Source organism: Capricornis sumatraensis, chromosome 1 (assembly GCF_032405125.1).
Source record: "Capricornis sumatraensis isolate serow.1 chromosome 1, serow.2, whole genome shotgun sequence".
NCBI lineage: Eukaryota > Metazoa > Chordata > Mammalia > Artiodactyla > Bovidae > Capricornis > Capricornis sumatraensis.
In genome coordinates, this window is record NC_091069.1 from 4,160,560 (window position 1) to 4,183,180 (window position 22,621).

The 22,621-nt window shown below is 50.3% G+C and overlaps 1 protein-coding gene across 2 annotated transcripts in view; it reads left to right on the plus strand.

Annotated features, from left to right (window-relative positions):
- AK8 (adenylate kinase 8) overlaps nt 1-22,621 on the plus strand; it is a 133,058-nt gene that overhangs the window by 80,435 nt on the left and 30,002 nt on the right. For both annotated transcript variants that reach the window (XM_068979688.1, XM_068979696.1), the window contains one exon: nt 1,859-2,000. In XM_068979688.1, the coding sequence (XP_068835789.1) occupies nt 1,859-2,000 (142 nt within the window). The remainder of the gene's footprint in view (nt 1-1,858; nt 2,001-22,621) is intronic.

Sequence of the window (22,621 nt, forward strand, 5' to 3'; positions counted from 1 at the left end):
GATCATTGTTTCCTGACGAGCCGCCAGCTCTGAGCGCCTCGCACGCGCCTGGGACAACGTGTTGTGTTGATCCCCCCCGGCTCCCTCTTGGCAGATGAGGAAACCTGGACTGGGAGAGCCTGTGGGGCCAGTGGAGGTCGGCTGGCATCCAAGCACAGGGCAGAGACCAGACCCCAGATTTGTGGGTACCCCCAGCCCAGCTCCCACTCTTCCTCTGAGCTCCCCAGAGTCTGGTCAAGTTGGTTTTAACATCTTTGTTGCAGTGAAACTTTGCAAACGGAGGGCTCCGGTCTATTTCTTCCACCACGTCCTGCGTGCCAGGCACTGTGTCAATTATGGAAAAGCGAGGTGGGCGTGGTCCTTTGTCCTGGTGAGAGGCAACCCTACGCAAAGCTTTAGCTGGAGCATTAAAGAACAGGGCGGCAAGAAGTGAAGTGGAAGTGAAGAAACACAGCTGCTAACCCAGCTATGGACAGTCCTGGGAGCGGGCCCTCCTCGGGGGCCTGGCCCCAGGCAAGGCGTGGGGGATGGAGACTTGGCTGGAGGGACCGGCACATTTGAGCGGAAGTGGAGAGCAGGGGCGAGATTCACCCGGGGGAGGCAGGCTGTGGAGCCTGCAGGGCCCCGTGACCACAGCGAGGAGCGCTGGGGAGCCACGGCGGGGAAGGGATGGGATCAACTGCGTCGGCTCCTCACTGACCTGTCTCAGCCAGGGCGTCTCATTAGAGCAAAGTCCCTTCCCTGCTCTTTCCTTCAGACTGGGGAAGGAAGGCTGAAGGATGTGAAAACAAAATCAGGGGGATCCTGATTAGAGGGGGGTTAGACGGAGGTTCTGGTTCTTGGGCAGCAGGGTGGTCACTCGGCATGTCCCGGCCACGCAGGAGAGCAGCTGGTAGTGATTTTTTCTGGATCTCTCTCTCACCCGGCTGTCAGCCTAGGGGGCCTTTGGGAAGGTTCCAGTCGTGTGTATTAGGGCCACTGGGCTGACCCCCGGATGGCCGGTCGGAGGGCAACCGAGCATCTCCACAGAAGCTGCCAACCGCTCTGTCACTGCCGCTCGGAAAACCTGCTCGTCATCAGGCCCACATTTATAGCAAACAACGGTAATATTTACCAAGTATCTCTGGAAAAATGAGTGCAAAGCGCAGGAAATGCAGTGCAAATTGCTAGAACGCAGTACATTAGCAACACAGGCCATTTAATGAGTCTGGGAAGAAAGGTATAAATTTCAGGAAAATGTCAATTGCAGTAATGTAAACAACAGGCTTCTTAACATCTCCTTCTTGGCAAGACTTGATTTCAGTCACAGGTTATAACTAACGCTGTGCTTCTTGTGAGAGATTTGATTCTAAACAGCAAGGAGGGGAGAACCAGGGGGAAGGGGAGAAGAAAGGGGTGGGTTGCACGTGCATCGTAAATTAGCAGAGAGCCTCGGGGGCACCACCGCCGCTCCATTGGAGGAAAACGAAACCTCCCACCGGGGCTTCCGTGAAAAGTCTTTTGCAGCAAAAGCTGGATCCTGGGGTGCAGGGTTGGGAGAAGGGTGCCGGCACATCACTGGAGAGCTGGGGAGCTGTCCTGGCTGCCAATGGGCGTCTGTCCTGTCAAAGTCAGGGAAAGCTCAACGTCAAGGTCACCCAGTGCATCCCTTCCCCCCACAGACATGTTCCCCTCATTGGTGGGACCGCAGAGCACCCCGAGAAACAGGCACCCACATCCTCGGCCACCTAAACCCGCCTCTTCAGCAGTTCAAACCCAGGTCAGATGAAGTTAGGAAGCTGGTGGGCAAGGACCACGGACGCGCCCTCGCCTTCCTGCTGGGTCCGAAGAGTGACGAGCTGTGTTCCTTTCTCCGCAGTCCCCGACAACATCATCATGAAGGTGCTGAAACAGCGCCTGGACCAGCAGGACTGCGTTGAGAGAGGGTGGGTGCTGCACGGCTTCCCGCGAGACCTGGACCAGGCGCACACGATGGACAGCCTGGGCTACAAGCCCAACAGGTGAGCAGCCAGCAACCCACGGGCTTCCGGGAAGGCCTCTGCCGCCTCTCCAGGTCCCTGTGACGACAGGCAGTGTGCCGGGAGCCTGCCCGCAGTCCCGAGCGGGCGTGCATCCTGGCCACCCGCATCCCGCCACCCGTCCTGTTTACCCTGTGAACCGGGAGTCTGGCTCGGGTTCACATCCTGGCTCTGCCGCTCACCTCACTAGATCTGAATGACCATCTGTGAGTGAGGACACGTATCGACCAGTCTCGCCCGCCTTGTGGGATTGTGGTGCAGAGCAATCCATGGTTTCCTCCGACTGTTTTCACAATTTTCCTTTTTCATTTGGGATCTTTGATGCATCTGATATTTATTTAAAAATTTAAAAAGTAATCATTTTCTTTATTTTTGGCTGGTATTGCTGCTGCACGCAGGCGTTCTCTGGCTGCAGCAAGCAGGGACTTGCCGCTTGGTGGGGAGCACAGGTGCTAGAGCGCTCGGGCTCTGTGGTTGCGTCTTGGGCTCGTTGTCCCGAGGCAGGTGGAATCTTCCGGGACCAGGGAAGGAACCTCTGTGTTGGCAGGCGGATCCCTAGTCCCTGGACCACTGGGGAAGTCCCTGATGTTTATTTTGATGGAGGTTTGCTGTACCAGTCTCCTTTTCCCCCAACCGTTAGCCACTTCTTTCCAAACGATGTCAAATATTGTTGAATATTCTGTCCTTCCTCCACTAACTTGAACTTGAGAGCACCCCACAACTGCAGATGTTGTGGAAATAAACAAAGACCACCCACATGAAGAAAACAAAGGCTGTCAGAGTTTGCTGTTTATACCAAGAGAGTCGGCCACCCAGTGGCTTGCGGTACGTATTTGTGTGTGGTCTGACCACTGTCTGCTTGTAGGTGCCGTCTCTCAATATACTTGGCTGTACTTCTAAACTTTCTGTTGTTCCCCACAAGTCTATTTCTGCAGCAAAAAGGCATGGCAGCCCACTCCAGTATTCTTGCCTGGAGAATCTCATGGAGAGAAGACCCTGGTGGGCTACAGTCCAGAGGGTCACAGAGTCAGTCCAGAGTCAGACATGACTGAAGCAACTTAGCATGGCATAGTACCACACCATCTAACTGCTTTAGCTTTATCATATCTTTCAAAATAGCCAATGCAGGACAAGGCCCTCCCATTACTCTTTTTTAAAAGACTATTTTCTTGATTTCTCTGGCTCTGCTGGGTCTTAGCTGTAGCACGTGGCATCTTTAGCATGTGGGATGCGGTCCTCTGACCAGGGATCAAACCCAGGCCTCCTGCCTAGGGAGTCCTAACCACCGGACCACGAGGGAAGTCCCTGGCTCTTCTTCAGTGTCTGTCTCACGTGTTCAGTATTCCAGATGAGCACTGCTGTCGACGTTTTAACTGGAATCCCATTAGGGTTATGGCTTGGTCTGTGCAGTCTGTGGCCCTGTTCTCTCCTTGCCCCTTTGTGAGACAGTCAACACTTTATTGGGGCCCCTGCTTTTCATTTTAAGTGTATTTCTAGCTATCGTATTGCTTGTTGGTCCTCTTGTTGATATTGTGATAATAGGATATTTGTATCCTTTTTATTTTCTAACTGGATTTCTCGGGATTCTGAGAATGGTACTGATCTTTCTTACTTATTTTTATGTCCCAGCTCGTTTCCTGGAACCCTCTGACACTGCTTCTGGTAGGTCTTCAGTTGATTCTCTTGGGCTTTTCAGGGGTGGGTGATCATGTCATCACAAATATTTATCTTTTTGTCCTTTTCCTTTCCAGTATTTTTCATTTTACTCTTTTGCCTAACTGCATTGACTAGTCCAGAGCTGGCTCATGATAGACAAGTGTGGTGGTTTTTTTTTTTTTTGCCCTCTTACCTGAAGGATTGTCCTGTATTCTACCACAAAGGTATTACTGTCATTCGAGGTATATAGAGCTTTCATAAAGTTAAAGAGGTGTAGTTCTGGGACTTCCCTGGTTGTCCAGCGGTTGAGAATCCTCACTTCTGTTGCAGTGGGCATGAGTTTGGTCCCTGGTCGGGGAACTAAGATCCCACGTGTCTCACACGGTACAGCAAAAATAAATGCAGACTAAATAAATTTTTAAAAGTATAGTGTTTAGAGTTTAAAATGTCTGAAGTTGATGTTGAATTTCATTCAAAGGTTTTTTTTGGCCTCTTCTAAGACAGATGTTTTTTCCTTCTCTTTTTGACAAATGAATGTAATAAATTATTTTAGCAGATTTTCTGATAGTGAGTCAACCTTTCATCCCTAGAATGACTGTCACTTGGTCATGGTGTGTTATTCCTTCAATGCATGCCTTGTGCAGACACAGTTTTGATTCTCCATGCCCTACGGAGCCCCCTCCCCACCACGTCTTGCCTGTGACTGTTAGGTTACATGGCGGAAGGAACTTTGCCGGTGTAATTAAGGTAGCTGAACAGTTGGCATTAAAGTAGGTGGGTCATCCGGGTGACCTTGATTGTGCTACAGTCGGACCTGTACCAGACTTCTGACCTACAGAACTGTGGGATGATAGGTTTGAACGTTTTAAAGAAACTGCATCTGTGGTAATTAGTTATAGCAGCAGTGGGAAACGGATATACTATTGCATGGTATTGGCTCCACTTTTATTTAGATTTCTTGTATTAATGAGCGTAGGTAACATGGGTCTGAATATTTTCCATGTGTTTTTCCCTTTGTCAGGCTTTTATGGGATCAACGATGTGGTCATTTCATAGGTTTTCATTCTCTGCCTATGGCTGGAATGGTTTTTAAAACTTCAGCAGTAACTGTTCCTTGGAGCAGGCTTCTGATTTTGTCTTTCCTGCAGCTTCTGCCTTCTGTGTTTTGGTGCCGTGTTATTTAGCTCATAAAGGTTTATGTCAGCTGTGCGTCCGTCACGCAGCACCACGTTGATGAAAGTGACTGTCTGGGACAGGACCATGGCTTGTCTCCTCCAGCACGGACGCTCTGTTTTCTCCTAGGTAGCAACACATCGGCGTTCGCTGGAGCACACTGGTGTCTGAAATAAAAGACCCCGTTTCCCAGCCTCCTGTCCAGCTGTGTGGAACATCCAGACCCGTATTACGTCTGCTGATACATATATTAGCACGGGTCCATTTCAGTACCTGTGCCTGAGGCTTTTAGGATTTGCTGATGGGGACTGGGTTTGTTCTCAGCTTTTCCTGCTGCTGACTTGAGATTTGCTTTTTTGAGGTCTCTGCAGTTTCTTGCCACTGATCCAGCTCTTCCAAGCCTCAAAAACAAACAAACAAACAAAAAAAAAACCCTTAAAAAATTTAATTACCTTGGCCGTGCTTTGTAGCATGCAGGATCTTAGCTCCGCAACCAAGGACTGGACCCGGCCCCCCTGCAGTGGAAGAGCAGAACCTTAACCACTGAACCGCCAGAGAATTCCCCCCCAGAATGTGTTAAGCTGCCTTCCCTCCCTCAATTCTCCCCATCTTTGCTGGCCAGGGTCTCAGAATCCCTTTCCTGTCCGCTTTCTGTGGGGTTTGGGAGGAAAGAGTGTGGTGCCTGGTTCAGCGTGCCACGTTTGTCCGCAGCTCAGCCCGTTTGCTTCATCGCGTTTGCACGTCTCTTAGCATCAGTTACTTCGCTTCCTTTATTTTAGGTTGTTGTGTGGGACAGAACGAAATTGAGTTTAATATGTGTTATTCAACCTGCTTGTCTTTTTCCTTGAATGGCTGAATTTATCCCACGACATTTTTGCTTTTTATCACTTTATTTCATGCTTCATTGTGGTTTCCTCTGTTTTCCATCTTTTTTCTCGGTCTGTGTTTTCCTTATGTTTTATTATTGCTTTTGTTGCTTTCTCTCCTCTCCGCCCCTCCCCCCAGTTGGTTTAGAAGATAATCTATTTCTAGCTCTGCTGGTCTCGTCAAGACGGCCTGATTAAACTTGTATTTCTCAATTTGTCGATTCTGAAATGAAACAGAATATTCCGACTCTGTCATATGAAAGATGAAGGAGAAAATGCTCCCACATGTGCCACCTCCTTATTTCCCTCCCCACCTCATTTTTTGTTGTGCGGCCACGGGGGGCCTCGGGGGCCGTGGGGGCCACGGGGGCTGCAGTGACGGTTGGGAGGAACAGACACATGTGATCTCAGGCTGTTTGTACACAGATTATGACTTTTAAGATCACTAAGCTTTCATTTCTAGAAATAGAACAATTGTATTCTGTTTTCAGCTATACTTACTGTATTTGAGAGGTTTTCATTCTCTCTTCAACTGGATTCAGATTTCAGTATCAGCTATTCATATTGGTCAGCCTCTCCATTTATCCATTTTGATTCATTGTTCATTTGAATGGATTAAGTCTTTGCGTCACTTTCAACAAGGGTTCGAACATGCTTAACTTCCTAAATTCTTGCACATTTGAGATTGTCTTTCTGTTAACTTTACTTGTAAACACCTAACAAAGTAAAGAATTCTCCCATCACATTTCTTACCCTCAGCATCCTGCATCGTTTCTATACTGCGCTCTGACACCTGTGGGGTTGCCGGGACATCTGAGGTCCGTGAGTTTTTTTACATTTAAGGTAATATACTTCTTATGTCTGGATGCTCTCTCTCTCTCAATTCATTTATATTCACCAGGCCGTGTGTCAGTTCTGGTTCTCTTTATTACTTTTCTCTGGAATATTATGAACCCTTTCCATTTCCATTATTTCAAGAGAATTTCTTTCTAGTACATATATTAATTTTTTTTTTGGTTCATTCACTTGGTGTGCTAAGTTGCTTCAGTTGTGTCTGAGTCTTTGCAACCCCATAGACTGTAGCCCACCAGGCTTCTCTGTCCATGGGATTCTCCAGGCAAGAGTACTGGGGTGGGTTGCTATACCCTCCTCCAGGGGATCTTTCCAACCCAGAGATCAAACCCGCACCTCCTGGGGGCTCCTGCTTTGCAGGCAGATTCTTTACCGCAGAGCCACCGGGGAAGCAAGATCGATTAAACGTATGCTGGGCATTCATCATCTGTCTTCCACAGTTAAGATTTCTTTCTAGTAACCTTTATCTTTTCCTTTTCCTTTCTGTACTATTTTAAAAATCTGTCCTTCACAATAAGTTTATTTAAATAAACATCACTATTATTTCTTATTTCTTCTTTTTTCATTTCTATAATTCTTTTACATTTCCCTTATTTTTCCTCCCTTACCTTTTTTTTTTTTTGACTTGTTTTGGCTGAATCACACAGTCTGCAGATCTTAGTTCCTGGATCAGGGATTGAACCTGGGCCACGGCAGTGAAAGTGCCCAGTCTAGACCACTGGACCACCAGGGGATTCTCTTTTTCCCTTAATGCTGTCAGTTTTCTTTCTTGTCCTTTTAAATTTTTGTGTGTGTTTTTTTTTTTTTATTGAAGGATAGTTGCTTTACAGAATTTTGCTGTTTTCTGTCAAATCTTTCCATGAATCAGCCATAGGTATACATATACCCCCTCCCTTTTGACCCTCCCTCCCATATCCTGCCCCACCCCACCCCTCTAGGTTGACACAGGGTCCCTCTTTGAGTTTTCTGAGCCGTACAGCTAATTCCCGTTGGCTATCTATTTTCCATATGGTAATGTAAGTTTCCATGTTACTCTCTCCATACATCTCACCCTCTCCTCCCCTCTCCCCAGGTCCATAAATCTATCCTCTATGTCTGTTTCTGCATTGCTGCCCTGTAAATGAGCTCTTCAGTACCATGTTTCTAGATTCTGTATATATGCGTTAGAATACCTCCTTTTAGATTTTATCTCATCCTCTTTTCTCTGGTTCCTCCTATCATAGAGTCTGTTCTCTCTAAGTTATTTTGAGCATTGATAAGGCTTTTTTTTTTTTTAACATTTTATGTGTTTATTGATATTTTTGGTGGCACTGGCTCTTTACTGCTTTCCTGAGGGCTTTTTCTGCTCGTGGCGAGCAGGGGCTGCGCGTTGTCGCAGTGCGTGGACTTCCCGTGGTGGTGGCTCCGCATGGGCTCTAGACACGCAGGCTCAGCAGCTGCAGCTGCCGGGCTCCAGAGCTGAGGCTCAACAGTTGTGGCACACGGGCTTAACTGCTCCTCAGCGTGTGGAATCTTCCCGGACCAGGGCAGAGTCTTTACCGCTGAGCCACCAGAGAGGTCCTTGATAAGGCTTTATCTAAAGTGTGCTACTGTTTCCTGGAGTAATTTTTCTTCCAAAGGCTATTCATTCTCTATTTCTCTCTTTAAACATTTCGGACCCTTATTTGGCAATGTCTATATCTGAGTCCCAAGGTGGGTATATTTTGCAAATCACTTGTCTCTGTATAGATCTGCTGTTTGTCTAAGAAGAGCATGAGTTGGTTCTAGAAAATAGACAGAAAATTAGTTTTCTGTGACTGTTGTCATAAGCTACCACAAACAAGATGGTTGGATGGCATCCCTGACTCAAAGGACATGAGTTTGAGCAAGCTCCGGGAGGTGGTGAAGGACAGGGAAGGCTGACGTGCTGCAGCCCGTGGGGTCGCAAAGAGTCAGACACGACTGAGCGTCTGAACAATCACCACCGCCACCAACTTAGTGGCTTGAACAATACACATGTATTGTCTTACCATTCTGTAAGGCTGACATCAGGATGTGAGACAGGCTGCATTCCTTTCTGAAGGCCATAGGAAGAGTCCATTTCCTCCCCTGTTCAGCCTCTCGAAATTGCCTCCCATCCTGGGATCATCTCCCCCTTCCCGTCTGTTCAAACACTGCGCACCTGGCCTTCTTCTGTACTCGTATCTCCCTCTGACCAGAGCTGGGGACGGTTCTGACTCCTGTCATTGGGGTGGGTCCATGCAGATCATCTAACCCGTCGAGGTCCTTAGTGTGCCCTCAGTGCGGAGCCCGTGCTCCACGTAAAGCAGCACGTTCACAGGCTCTGGGGATTAGGGGTGGTCCTCTTTGTGAGGGGCTTTCTTCCATCCCCCCACCGTTGGAGTCTCTCCTCAGCCCTGTCTTGATCACGTCCCCAGCGCTGGGTCTGGAGAGCTCCCTCCTGGAAGACTGAGCGGTCTGGCTGGTTCTCGAGCAGCCGGGACCTAGCGGGCAGCCTGGGCACCCTGTCCCTTCCCCGTTCTGCCCGGTAGTCTCCAGGGACCACGGGGCTACAAGGCCAAGTCTCCACCCTCTGTTTTCTGGAGATGGAGCAGACTTTGGTGTTGGTAGTTAGTTTCTGGGTAGGCTCACCATCGACCTGAAGATGAAAGGCTCAGGAAAAATGCAGACAGTCGCTTAGAAGAAGGCTGGGGGCGGGTCATTGACAAGACGCAGGGAGACAGCCTAGTGCTCATTTTTCTGAACCCCGAGGGGGAAAAACGACTGTTTTATTTACCAGCCCTTGTGCCAGGCCAGGGCTGCACGACCCACAGGGGACGGGCCTGGTATTTATTAAAAGCACACGGGGAGGGTGATTCAAGAACCTCTTTGATTTAGGGCAAGCTTGCAAAGAAATACTTCTCCGTTCACCACAAAATAAAAATCAGTTTCTCTTTATGTAGTAAATAATGCCAGTTTAATTTATTTGACCCTAAGGCAGAGGACAAGCGGGGGCGGGGGGGAAGATGTTTGTTTACAGCCTAGATTTAATCATCTGCCCCTGTTTAATCATCCTTCTGTTCTCCTCTCCCTTCACTCAGGGTGTATTTTCCCCCCTCCTTTCTTATCTCTGTCTAATCCACTGCCTCTGCCTTAGCCTTCAATGCAGCATTTTTGTGATTAATTTAGAAAGTAATTTTAGCCATAAACCTTCAAGCCCAGGAAGAGGCTAAGGAAGAGAGAAATATTCTAACACGAACCCACCCAGCACTGGGATGAATATCGAGGCTGTAATTCTGGTTCTGTTGTGATGCCAATTATAAAGCACGCTAGCTGTGGTGTTGCTGTTTTCGACACCGAGAGGAAATCTTGACAGAATTATAGCCTGGAAATCAATCTGGGAATACGATACAGAAATCTATAACTCAGATATGAAAACAGTCTACAAAGGCTCTTTTTTTTTTTAGGAGGATTCGATGAAATTAGATTAAAATAAATTTACATATATATCAATTTTATTATTAAAATATATTCATAGTAGTAAATAGAGTTATTGGGGAAGGGCAAGCTACTCTGTGCATTGGACACAGAAATAGACCTCTTCGGCTTATCAGGAAGCAAAGTTATTGTCTCCTTGTCAAATATAAATCCCTCCATAGAGCTAATAAATGGATAGTGTTCAAATGCAATGTTTTGTTTGACTCCTGCTTCATAAACCCATGGCACATAATACTAAATTATATTCCGCTGAGCAGTATCAATCTCTTGGTTTCAACATCTCATCGTGAGGGAAACAAACCAAGTCATTGATGTGTCGAAAAGAAGGAGAAAAAATTATTTGAGAACAAATAAAATGGGCTATAAAGTTTGTTAAAACATAATAATAATATAAAAAAAAAAGAGAGAGAGAGAGAGAAAGAAAGAAGTGTCCAAGACTACATCTAGAAATCGGCCCTTGCCTGACTGTAAAATAATTCATTTCATGCTGCAAGTTTGTAGCACTGTATTTCCTTTCAAAATTAATGTTTGCTATGGAAAGGGAGTATAGGCTTCTGATTGATGTTGGAAAGTTTGCCGTGTATCAGACAGATGGGTTCTTGTTTTTTTTGCATCCCCCGTCCCTCTGATGTTGTGAGGAAAGGATGGGGTGGGCCATGCCTGGAGCCTCCTGGTCCTCCCAGGCAGGACAGCTGCGGGGCCAGCCGGCAAGGTCTAGGTCAGGTCCATCTGCAGGGGCCTGGGTCAGAGCTGTTGCTGCAGTTCTCAGAAATTCCCGGAAAGAGGGTGAAAGCGGGGGACACTCGCTGAGTCATTGCCCATTGGATTCGGCAGGATGGTGGCGTTGATTTCACTAGCGCTGTTTGCTCTAATATTTCACCCTGGGCTCCGCTGGACCGAATCTGAGGGCGAGGGAGAAATCGCCCAAGGACAGTGTCTTGATGAGCTGCTTGTGTCCCAGGTTGCTTTGTACAAACTGGCAACTGCTCTCTAGGTTCCTTTGCAAGCGTGTGGGTTTTCGTTTTTTATTTATTACTATTTCTTAAACTAGACAGTTGTGTGTCCCACATCTAGAGGAGCCCAGAGGGGGTGGTTGTCCCTGGGGAGGCAGTGACAAGTCTGTTCGCATTGCATGTGGTTCCCAGTCAGTGCTGGGTGTCTTGTTGGCTTTTGCTAAAAACACAGCCCTTTCCCCCAGGGAACTAGAGAGCAGAACTACCCAGGGGACCCGGACCCGTGGACACAAATCCCCCCCGACCCAGAGGGGCTGGGCCGAACCCCCCAACCCACCCGAGTGCCACTTGCCCGGTACACTTCTCGGACAAGTGGGTCTCAAAGCTTTCAAATTTCATGGGGCCTTGAAACAAGCCTCCACTTGGTGTGGGAGGCAGCCCGGAACGTTCTGACCAGGCCGCTGCCGGTGCTGACAGGGAGAATGGCTTGCTCTCTCTGTCCCCGCCCCCATCTGCATCCACTTCCTGCCTCTGCCCTGCAGCGGCCCTGCCTTGTTCCTAGGGCAGTCCCCAGAACACGTCTTCCCTTCTAGGTCCCGCCCTCTCATCTTTAACCCTCATCATTGCCCTACCAACAGGAATGATGCTAGTGATACCTGGGGTCTGCTGAGTGCCCATCATTTGGCCGCCTTACATCTCCTTTAGTCCATTCAATAGCCCCATAAAGTTGGTCGATTCAGTAAAAGGCACCTGGGCTCAGAGAGGCTGCGTCCTTTGCCCCAGGCCGCCTGAAAGAGGCCAGCCTCGACCCCAGCTCTTTGCTCCAAATGGCTGCATTGTGCCCGTTCTGCAAGGTGACGAGTGTCTATGCCTGTTCACTGGCTAGCTGCCTCGAGAAAACTACATTTAACCTCAGTTGTCCTATCTGTCAAATGGAGCAATAGCCTCTACTCTTTCAACAGGACAGCGCCACTGCTACGTGTGTATGTGTGTGTCATTTATAATTGGCAAGTGCCATGGACACAGCGGGCTCTGAAATATCCAGCCCACAGCTCCTCTTGGGAGGACAGACTTTCATTCAAAGAGTGTGTGCGTGCATGCTCAGTTGCTCAATTGTGTCTGACTCTTTGCAACCCCGTAGACTGTAGCCTGCCAGGCTCCTCTGTTCATAAAATTGTCCAGGCAAGAATACTGGAGTGGGTTGCCGTTTCCTCCTCTAAAGGATCTTCCTGACCCGGGGATCGAACCTGCATCTCTTGTGCTGGCAGGCGATTTCTTTACTGCCGAGCCACATGGGAAGCCCCCATTCAAAGTGTAGGATATAGCTTTCTTTCCTGTTCTCATATAATAAATTACGCACTCACATGCCCCAAATATGCGTGCCACTGATTTGCCTACATGTTAAAAATCATGAAAAGCATTTATTATGTTAGTTACTCATGTGATTTTTGTTTTGTTTTTAAATATTGCTTTATTTATTTCGCAGTGCTGAGTCTTAGCTGTGGCATGCGTGATTGTTGTTGTAGCATGGGAGATATTTTAGTTTCGGTATGTGGGATCTTTAGTTCCCTTACTAGGTATCGAACCCCAGTCCCGTGCAGCAGGAGCACGAGGTCTTAGCCCCTGGACCACCAGGGAAGCCCCCACCCATATGATTTTGGATTCCAGTTTCATAGAAAGAGACTACAATGGCAAATACTGTTATACTTGAGGGATGATCCTCAGGGAGTAATTGCTGGCACAGATAACTCATTCCTATTCAGAATATTAATATTTTTACTCTAAAGTCTCAACCTGCTTGCTTTTCTTACCGATGGGAAGCATTTTGCAGCCTCCTGTTGGTTGGAATTGAGGAAGGTAGCTCCTTACTCACCTGGCAGCACGTGAGACGAGAGGCCGACCCTGAAAAAGATAAAGACGAAACCCCCTTTTGGTCCAGGAGGGTCCTGTGGAGCCAGGCAAACTGGGAAGTCGTCATCAGGGCGTTTAACCACGCTGACAAATCCCTCTGCTGAATGCTGGTCTAATCGCTCGGGTTCCACTGTTAAACAATGGTATAATGTGGTATATTATGAAACGAAAAACTGAACTGGTATATCGTGAATATGCCAGAGCTCTCTGTCTGATTTAAAAGGCTGATTACTTTTTAGTTGCCTGTGACCCTGTGTTTTGCAGGACCACACAACGAGACCCTTGGAGAATGGCTTTGCCGTTTCCGACGTGTTCCAAAGTGAGGACGCTCTCGTCTCTTAAGAGAACAGCGGTTGGCCCAGAGAAAAATTAAACTATGAGATGGAGAGGATTTCTCGCCTCTCTCTCCTCCTCTTATTATCACTTGGTCCTTCCAGGAAGCTCTCATATTTCTGCCACTGATCCTTATGTGGATTAAGGATAATAAACAGCCCATTAATAGAGGCCTGAACTAGGAAATGGAGTTGGAATCAGCCGCACAATTCAGTGGCTGACTGAGGTTAATAACTCCATTACTCCAGCTCTGTGCCGAGCTGCCCGACGAGCGGGATGTTAGCCTTATCTTACTCCTCATTAATTGAGCTAATAGAACCCGCCTGACCCTGCCTCGAAGCTGCCATCTGAGAGTTTGCCAGACATGGGCTGGAATACATATCATCCACCGAGCGCTCCGCTGGTGCCTTTTGTTTTTTGGAAGAACGTTCTCTCTTAAATTTCGGTGCGCTGAAAGGCCCCTCCTGACAGCAGAGTCTCCGTTTGCACGTCCACAGCTGGGGCAACAGTGACCCTGTCGCCTGGTCCTGCGACACTGTGTGTGTGCAGGACCACATCACGAGACCCTCGGAGAATGGCTTTGCCATCTCTGACGTGTTCCAGCCGCTCTGACCCCGTTGCCCGAGCAGTGGTGTCCCCTGGCCCCTCTGTGCAGATGTCCACTCAGGTTAGAGGGCTTCAGAGTCAGAGTGAACTGCTTTGGAGGAAGTAGAGGTTGTCTCAACAGCGTGTCTGGGGTCCAGGGTGAAAGAGCGTGTGAGTCACGGCGGTGGGAGTGGGGTCAGCTCCGGGCCTCGTCTCTTCCGGGTCTGCTCTTTTCTTCGAACGTTCGGCCGCTGTCTCTTTTGCGTCCACCCTTCTCTGCCCCCAAAGTATCCCAATAGTTGGATGTGTTTCTGACAGTCTCGCTGTACAGCCCACTGGTAAGCCATCTGTGGATGCTACGTAACCTTGCTAGGCCTCGGCTTCTGTCAAATGAGATGATAACCCAGCCCTTCTGACCTCGCACTTTGCAAGGCTCATGTACACGTCTGCTCGGAAAATAAGCGCAGGCGGGACGCGTGAGTTAGAAGATGCTCCATCCAACCAAGATGGCGTTGTCAACAGACCAAAAGTCGAAAGCTGAGTTTCCTGCAGCAGGTTATTCACCTCTCTGGGTCCCGGTTTCCTCAATGAGGACCAGGGGCCCGGGCATGGAGGACATGAGGTGGGGTGGGAGGCGGTGTTACGGAAGCTCTCTGCCCAGAGCCTTGCACTCGGACGAGGCGCTCCTAGTGTGGGAACCCCTCTGATTCCTTGTACGCTGGGAGCTCTGGGCTTGTGCGTGGAGATCAGAGCTTCTGAAAAGTGAGCTTAGACCAGCTCTTCACCGAGGAGCTGTGGCCCTGGGCTGGCCCCTCAGCTGCTCTGCGCACACAGCCTCCCTCTGGATGGAGGAAGGTACTTTCCTTGTTACCTGGTGATTTCTTGGCCAGAAGATGACCCTGCAGACACACAGGGATGAAACCACACTTCCTGGTGGAGAAGCCACAGAGCCAGACAGGTGGGAAGATCTGAATGCTGTAATAGCCTTGCAGATCAGGAGCAGGGGCTTGGAAAGCAGGGACCACCTATCCCCTGTTGTTCTGTAAGATTTAAAGATTTTTTTTTTTGGCTGCACTGCACAGCTCATGGAATCTCAGTTCCCTGACTAGGAATTGAACTCAGGCTCTGGCAGTGAAAGCACCAAGTCCTAACCATTAGCCCGCTAAGGATTTCCCTGAAGAGTCTTTTGATGGTAGGACACACGATGACACTCAGAGAGGTGGGAGGCACAGCTCTGTGACTTACGGCCCCAGAGGAGAGGTGGGTGCCTCGAGGGGCCATGTGTGGGGCTGCACCCTGGGGACAGGGTGACTACAGCTGAGCTGTGGAACGCAGCTTCCGTATGGTACGAGGGCAGTTAGCTCGGGTTTGCAGTTCTCTTGGTGGATGGGCTCATTTAAATAGTTTCAGGGGCTCTGGGGCCTGGGGGCTGTCCCCAGATGGAGTGTGGGAGCCCCGGAAGTAGAGCGATCAGAGTGGGGCTTGGCAAACTGCCCAGGAAGGAGAACTCAGGGTTATGAGGCCTGACTTCAGAATCGGGTGAGACAGCACTTATGGAAGGCTGTATCACACCCGCCCGTCCTCGTTCTGGATTCTTCCCCCTTCATGGTTGAAGCATACATTTGGAGACAGCTTTAAAGAGGTGAAAACCCAACCCAAGCTCCATCCGTCCTGGCCATCCCTTCATCCCTCCAGCATCTCTGAAAGTTCTGCCATCGTGTGCTTGGGCAAACCGTTCAAGTAAACTGCCTCGTCCACGCTCTGCTATCCACTCCCCCCGGAGACGCAGGCCATCTTCCTGGGCCGCCAGCTTGGATTCCACCGCCCTTGTTATAGCCACTTGGTGCACAGCAACAGCGCATCCAAACCATCCTGGCTCCAGTGCGCTTCGCTGTGGCAGGAAGAAATACTAGCTGGGATGGGAATTTGGCAGCCGGCTGGGAGGTCAGAGGGGAGGCAGGAGGTGGTTGTGAGAGGCGGCGGCTGGCTCACCCACTGGGCCTGGAGCTAGGAAGGAAGGGGTACCCTAGGCCTCAAGCTCAAGATTGCAGCCAATGGTGGTGACGGGGCCCCCAGCCCCCAACCGCAGTCCCTGGAACTGGAGCATTTTAATCCTTCCGTCAGTAAGAATCGCCAAAAGGGAAATTTTCCCATTATTTTCCCGCCTAGGGACTGCCGACATTTCACCACTTATTTCCAGTGTTTGTGTAAGAAGAAGTCTGGTGGGGATAGTTCAGAACAAACGTGGAAGGTCAGCACCACTTTTTTTCCAAGGGTTAAAACTTAGTTTACCGCAGCGTGTGACCAAGATCTGTCGTCTGTGTTGGGGCGCACAGAGCGATTACTTCTGAAGCAGCAACGTCAAAAAGGTGCGTTACCTTTGAACTCTTCACTGGCAGCCTCCAGGGTCTTTCAGGGTATACAGCTACGGTGAGTTCCTGGAAGGAGAGAGAGCGAGCCCAGGCCACCAGAGGCTTAGCTCTGCTGTCCCCAGTGGGCCGCGGGGACGGAAGGCACTTGGCGTGGTGTGCTCGTGGGGCGGCCAGCCAGCCGGGAGCCACGAGCGCGGCCTGTGCCGGGTGGTGGAGGGCCTGGGGGTTTAGTCTTTACGAAGGGATGGTGCACACGCATAACGAGGGATCTCCATGGTGTTTTCTTTCTTTTTTAGAAGATTAACTGCTCTTGGAGTGTAGTTGGTTTACAGTGTTGTGTTAGGTTCTATCATCCAGCAAAGTGAATCAGCCAGACGTGGACGTATATCTCCCTCCCGTTCAGGTCATACATGGTATTTTCGTGGTTAGCAACTTTGTTAAATGCTGACAGTAAACATCTCACTGTAGTGTATTTTTTTAATTAATTCATTTTTTTATTAAGGTTAATTGCTTTACAGAATTTTGTTGTTTTCTGGCAAACCTCAACATGAATCAGTCATGGGTACACATCTGCCCCCTCCCTTTTGAACCTCCCTCCTATCCCCGTCCCCATCCCATCTCTCTAGGTTGATACACAGCCCCTGTTTGTGTTTCATGGGCCACACAGCAAATCCCCGTTGGCTATGGATTTTACGTATGGTCGCGTAAGTTTCCGTGTTACACTGTAGTGTATTTTTAAGATTGTTTGTTGATTTTATTTTTGGCTATGCTGGGTCTTCGTTGCCACGTGGGCTTTTCTCTAGTGGTGGGGTGCGGCCTTCTCGTTGCCGTGGCTTCTCTCGTCGCGGACCTCGGGCTCTAAGGCCCATGGGCTCAGCAGCGGCAGCTCCCGAGGTAGAGCCCAGGCTCAACAGGTGTGGTGCACAGGTTTACTCTCTCCTCAGCATGTGGAATCTTCCCAGACCCGGGATCAAACCCGTGTCTCCTGCATCTGCAGGCGGCCTCTACCACCGAATCTCCAGGGAGGCCCTTGCTGTAGGAACACAGTGTGTTTATCAACCACTTAAAATGTTTTCCTGAGGACTTTCTGAGAGCCCCCAGTCCTGCCCGTCCCACTCCCCTGCTGTCTCTAAGGGGTCTACGAAGGGCCCCAGGGTCAGCTTGCCACCCTCTACTTTGAGCACAGCATTCCATGTAAATGTGACATTTGGGGAGAAAGTGACAACTTTTCTCAATTTGCTATCTTAATGTCTGATAACCTTCACAGTCAGAAAATCTCCCCTCGTGCCCAGCTCTCCCCTTCCCCCCAGCAAGACTGGCTGGTCTTCACTGGCAAAGCACGTCTCAATTTTTCTTTCCCCTGTGGATTAGGGGTCCAGCGGGCTTTATCTGGTGGGTTTTAACTGTTGGGCCTAAGCTGGTGGAGGCCAAGACATCGGGGGAGATAAACACACCTCCGCTGCTGTCAGGGATCTGAAGCAATCTCCCAGTCTCAGTGGAGAGTGACAGGCGACCTTTAGCGGCACGGAGCCTGAGGTAGTTGGCATTTGAATCCAGCTCTGATGAAGACGCCCCCATTTTTGGCAGGCGCGACGCTCAACCGTTAACTTAAATTCATTTCCCAGAGACAGGCAGGAGGGCGGATGGTGAGATGACTTGGAGAAATCATATTTGCTTTCTTTACTCATAGGAGACTTTGGGAGACGTCGCCATGTGCTTCAATTTTCCGTCTTCCTTAGAGGCATACATCAAGGGCTGAACTGGTGAACCCCGTGTGCACTTTAAAAACTTGAGCCTCCGCCAGACTCATGTGGCAGAGGTCTAAAAGCAGGCAGCTCTCCTCCCTAAATATCACAGAGATTGTTTCATAATAATAATGAAACTTTTAAGAAAGTCTCCCACAAATTGAAATTCAGCTCTGCTTTTTCTGAGATTATAAAGCGTGGCCTCCTTGCTGGCATTGGAGTGTCTGCGATCCTAGATCCCGCCACCCCCCGGGGGTTGGTTTGTGGGTTGGAACCCCCATGTGGCTCTTGGGCAGAGTTCTTCCTTTCTCTCCAGGCCTCTGTCTCATGAAGTGTAGGTTCTAGATCCTGGGGGAGGACTGCGTGCACCTGGAAGGCCTGCCAGGCTTGGAACTCCCGCCCACAGAAAAGGAGGTGGGGCGGGGACCCAGAGAGGGCATCTTTCCTCTTTCTGCCCACCCCCTCTTCTTGCCCCTACACCTGAGCCATCTGCCTACTTCCTGCTTCCTAAACCCAGTGTTTGCTCTGGATGTGTCTTCTTTCAGAGCACCTTGGGGTTTTGTCCAAATCTTATCATTTCTGCAAGGCTTAGCTCAAACTCCACTTCCTCCGAGAAGCCTTCCCTGACACTTCTTCTTGCTCTGCACCTTCATGGCACTTTACGCATCATCCTAGTGACAGGACAGCAGTTAAGCAAGAGGCTCTGGAATCCTGGCTTGGCCCTGTACAGGCTGTGTGAGACTGAGACGGCTTTTACTCTCTCTGAGCTCCAGTTTCCTCCTGCCCAAGATGGGGCTGACTTTGTTCACACAAGCACCAAATATTTACAGAGCCTCGATTACAGGCAGGTGCTGTGCGACCTCTGGGGACACAAGAGGAAACAAAACCTGAAACAGTTGCTGTCGCATGGGGTGAGGAGAAGGCTGTGTACAACCCACTGATGTGCCGTGTTGGCACATTGCTTGGAAGGTGGTCGGGGCTGGCCTTTCTGATCGGAGCACGTTGGAGCAGAGGCTTCAGCAAATCCTGGGAGGATCTGGGGAACAGCAGTCCAGGCCGGGGGAACAGCAGGCGCGAAGGCCCTGGGGCCGGCTGTGGTTGGCAAGTCCAGGGGCATCACGGAGGCTGCTGTTGCCAGTGGAGCAGCAACAGACTGGGAGGCGGTGGGTCGGAGGGAGATGGGCTCCTGCAGGGCTTGGACCTTTCCCGAGTCAGGTGGGAGCCACTGGAAGGGGACGCTGAGCCGTCGAGTGATGGGACCTGACTTCTGTTTTAAAAGGGCTAATCAGGCTGCTGGGTGGAGAACGGACCATAGGCAAGAGGGCCAGGGCAGAAGCAGGGAGGCCAGGTGGGTGCAGCTGGCGTCATCCAGGTGAGGGAGCCTGGTGGCCATGCAGCTGACGAGACGCACTTGGGCTCTGGCTGCAGTGTTTGCTAGTTTATCTTTGCGGTTGCGCTGGTCTCAGTTGCCGTGTGAGGGCTTTCTCTAGCCGCAGCGAGCACGGCCGACTCATCGTTGCGGTGCGCAGACTTCCCGCTGCAGCGGCTTCCCTTGCTGCCGAGTGCAGGCTCTGTGGTCCACGGGCCCCGTAGCTGCGGTCCTCAGGCTTAGTCGCCCCCTGGCACGTGGGATCTTCTCAGACCAGGGATTGAACCAGTGTCCCTTGCATTTCAAAGTGAATTTCTTAACCCCTGGACCACCAGGGAAGCCCTCTGACACTGCATTCTGAAGATAAAACAGACAACAGTCAATACGCCATCAGACTGGATGTCAGGCCTTGAGAAAGACAGCCGTCAAGGACGACTCCGCGTTTTGCTGGCCATCTCCCGGCTAGGGATGTGGGAGGAGCAGGTCTGGGGGAGGGGACCCCTGGTTCCGTTTGGGACACGGCAAGAGGAGCTGCCTCTCGGGCATCTGCATGGCTTCCCAGGGCTGCTGAAGCAAATAGCATTGACCTCGTGGCTTAAACAGTGGAAATTCATTTCCCCGTGGCTCTGAGGCTGGACGTCCAAGGTCATGGTGTTGGCTTCTGCCGGGGCCTTTCTCCTTGGCTTGTAGATGGCCCGCCTTGTGCCTCCTATTCGCGTGGTCTCTCCTCCGTGTACATGTGATGGCCCGCCTTGTGCCGCCTATTTGCGTGGTCTCTCCTCCGTGTACATGTGTGTCTTTGTGTGACCAGATTTCCTCCTCTTTAGGACTCCCTTCAGCCTGGATTAGGGCTCACCCTCAACAGCTTCATTTAGCTTCATCACCTCTTTAAAGGCCTTGTTTCCAAATATAGTTGCATTCTGACGTGCTGGGGCTCAAGGCTCCAACACAGGAATTTGGGAGGGGACATTCAGCCTGCAGCAGCCTCCAGGGCACTTTTAAAAAATATTTGTTTATTTATTTGGCTGCTCCAGGTCTTAGCTGTAGCATACAGGCTCTTTAGTTGTGGGATGTCGGGTCTAGTTCTCTGACCAGGGATCAAGCCCTTGCCCGCGTTGGAAGCTAGCGAGCCTCAGCCGCTGGAGCACTAGGGAAGGCCCCTCTCGGGCTCTCGGCTGCGGCAGCCTGAGCAAGCCAGGGCAGGCTCCTAGGACGCATCTCAGTGTCACCTTCACATCTGCCCAGGTTACCGCCAAGGCTGTGCTCAGGGAGCCCAGGGCCTTCTCCCTGCAGCCCCTCCTGCTCCCTGGCCAGGCTCTCCATCGCTTCCTTCCCACCCACCACCCTCCAGGCTCTCAGCTCTCCTTTTCATCCCAAGATCCAAATCCACAGCAGTCGCACCGAGGAGGCCCCTGGAGACCGTCTAGCGCCCGCCCACCCCAGATTGCACAGAGGGAGGGACTGAGGCCGAGAGACTCACTGCGTGACCGAGCGGGGACCTGGCTGGCCTCCTGGCCCAGGCTGGCGGCCGTCTTGGTTGGCTTTCAGGTGCCACGTGTCTTCTTCCCCACCCCCACCGCGAGCTCAGTGCAGTCTTCCCCGGGCCCTCCTTTCCTCCCCAACCTGTGCCCCCACCACCCCCAACCCCAACCCCCGCCTGGCCCCTGGGCAGATTGGGATGCTGGGTTGGGACGGCCTGGAATACGGCTGCGCCGTACCTGATGGAGGTTGCATCGCATTGGCTTTAACCAGAGGCCCCTCTTCGCGCGGTGCTCTGGGATCATCCCCCCTTCTCCTCTCAACGATAATTAGCCTTGTAAGACTAATGGACGAAATCGTGTCTAATTACCCTGTTGAAGGCCCAATTATGCGATTAACATTCGCGGGCTAGAAGCTAATGATGAGAAGAGCCTCTCATTTGCATAGCATTAAGTTAATTGAGCTGCAAGCCGAGGGATGGATGGGGTGGTGATGGCAGGGTTGGCTTTCTGGAAGGATACTAATGACCAGAGAGGATGACTCACCTGACAGCTTTATTAATTAACAGCAATCTGATTACCTAGCAGGAGTGGCAAGTGGCAGCGGGCAGAAAGGCTCCACTTTGTGAAAAATGAGAGGCAGGAGCCCCCGTCTGCTGAGTTTTCTTCCCATCACTTGGCTGTGATAGAGACAAGCTCTCTGTCAGTTTGCAGAACCATTTTCGAAAAACCTCCCTTTAAAATCATGCTCGAGCCCTTCGGTTATGCACTTCCTTGCACATTGAGTTCACTCATTCCATCATTTGTTCGTTCCACTCACATTTACTGAGGGCCTCCTGCACACAAGGCTAGGGGCCCTGCCCTTGGGAGTGTCCCAGGAGAGGGTTCCTTTGAGCTGCAGGCCCCCAGCTTCCCCTGCCAGAGGTTTGGGATTCAGCACTAAATCAACCTTGCAGCTAGCGAATGTCAGCAGAGAATTTCAGACTTTGAAGAATTCTTAAGGATCAGCAGTTCAAATCTCTAAAAATGGGGGCTCGGGGAGGCTGGAGCTCAAGGTCACTAGGCAGGGAATGGCAGGGGTGGGTGGCGGCTGGCGCTCCTGGCTCTGCCCAACAGCCCACCCACAGGACAGTCCCACTTTCTAGCACCTTCATCAGCCCCCATGCACCATGTTTCGAGTATTTAGTGTTGTCTCCTGGGAAACTTGCTGAAGCCCCTCCCTCTCGGCTCACCTCCTTGTCCTTTTCTCTTCTGTGAGGGCAGAGGTGGTACCCTGCTCCCGATGTGATAAACAGATGATCGAACCAAGCAGGGAACCACTCAAGTGGTGTGCCTGGCACTGGAACCCAGACTGCTTTCCAGTGAATTTGTTTGTTAACAAAAAGTAAGATCACATGTAGGTCCTTTTGTAACTTGATTTGGTACTTAGTAAAATATTGAGAACATCATTCTTATTTAAAGTTATAACTCATTAAATGTTTGCATAGTATTACACTGCAAACTATTACATAGTAATAGTTTATGAGCGGGATTACATGGTCCAGGTGTGTTATAATGCCTTTAAATACTCTCTGTTGGCAGACATTTAAGTTATTTACAGTTTTTTTTTTTTCCTTTACAAACAAATCCAGCTGCAATGGTGTATATACACATACATATATCTTTCTTTTTGGCTGCACCGGATTTTATTTGTGGCACTCAGGGTCTTTACTTTTGGCATGCAGACTTTTAGTTGAGGCATGGGGGATCTAACTTCAGCTCCCTGCATTTCGAGTGCAGAGTCTCAACCACTGGACCACTAGGAAAGTACCCCCTACACACACACACACACAC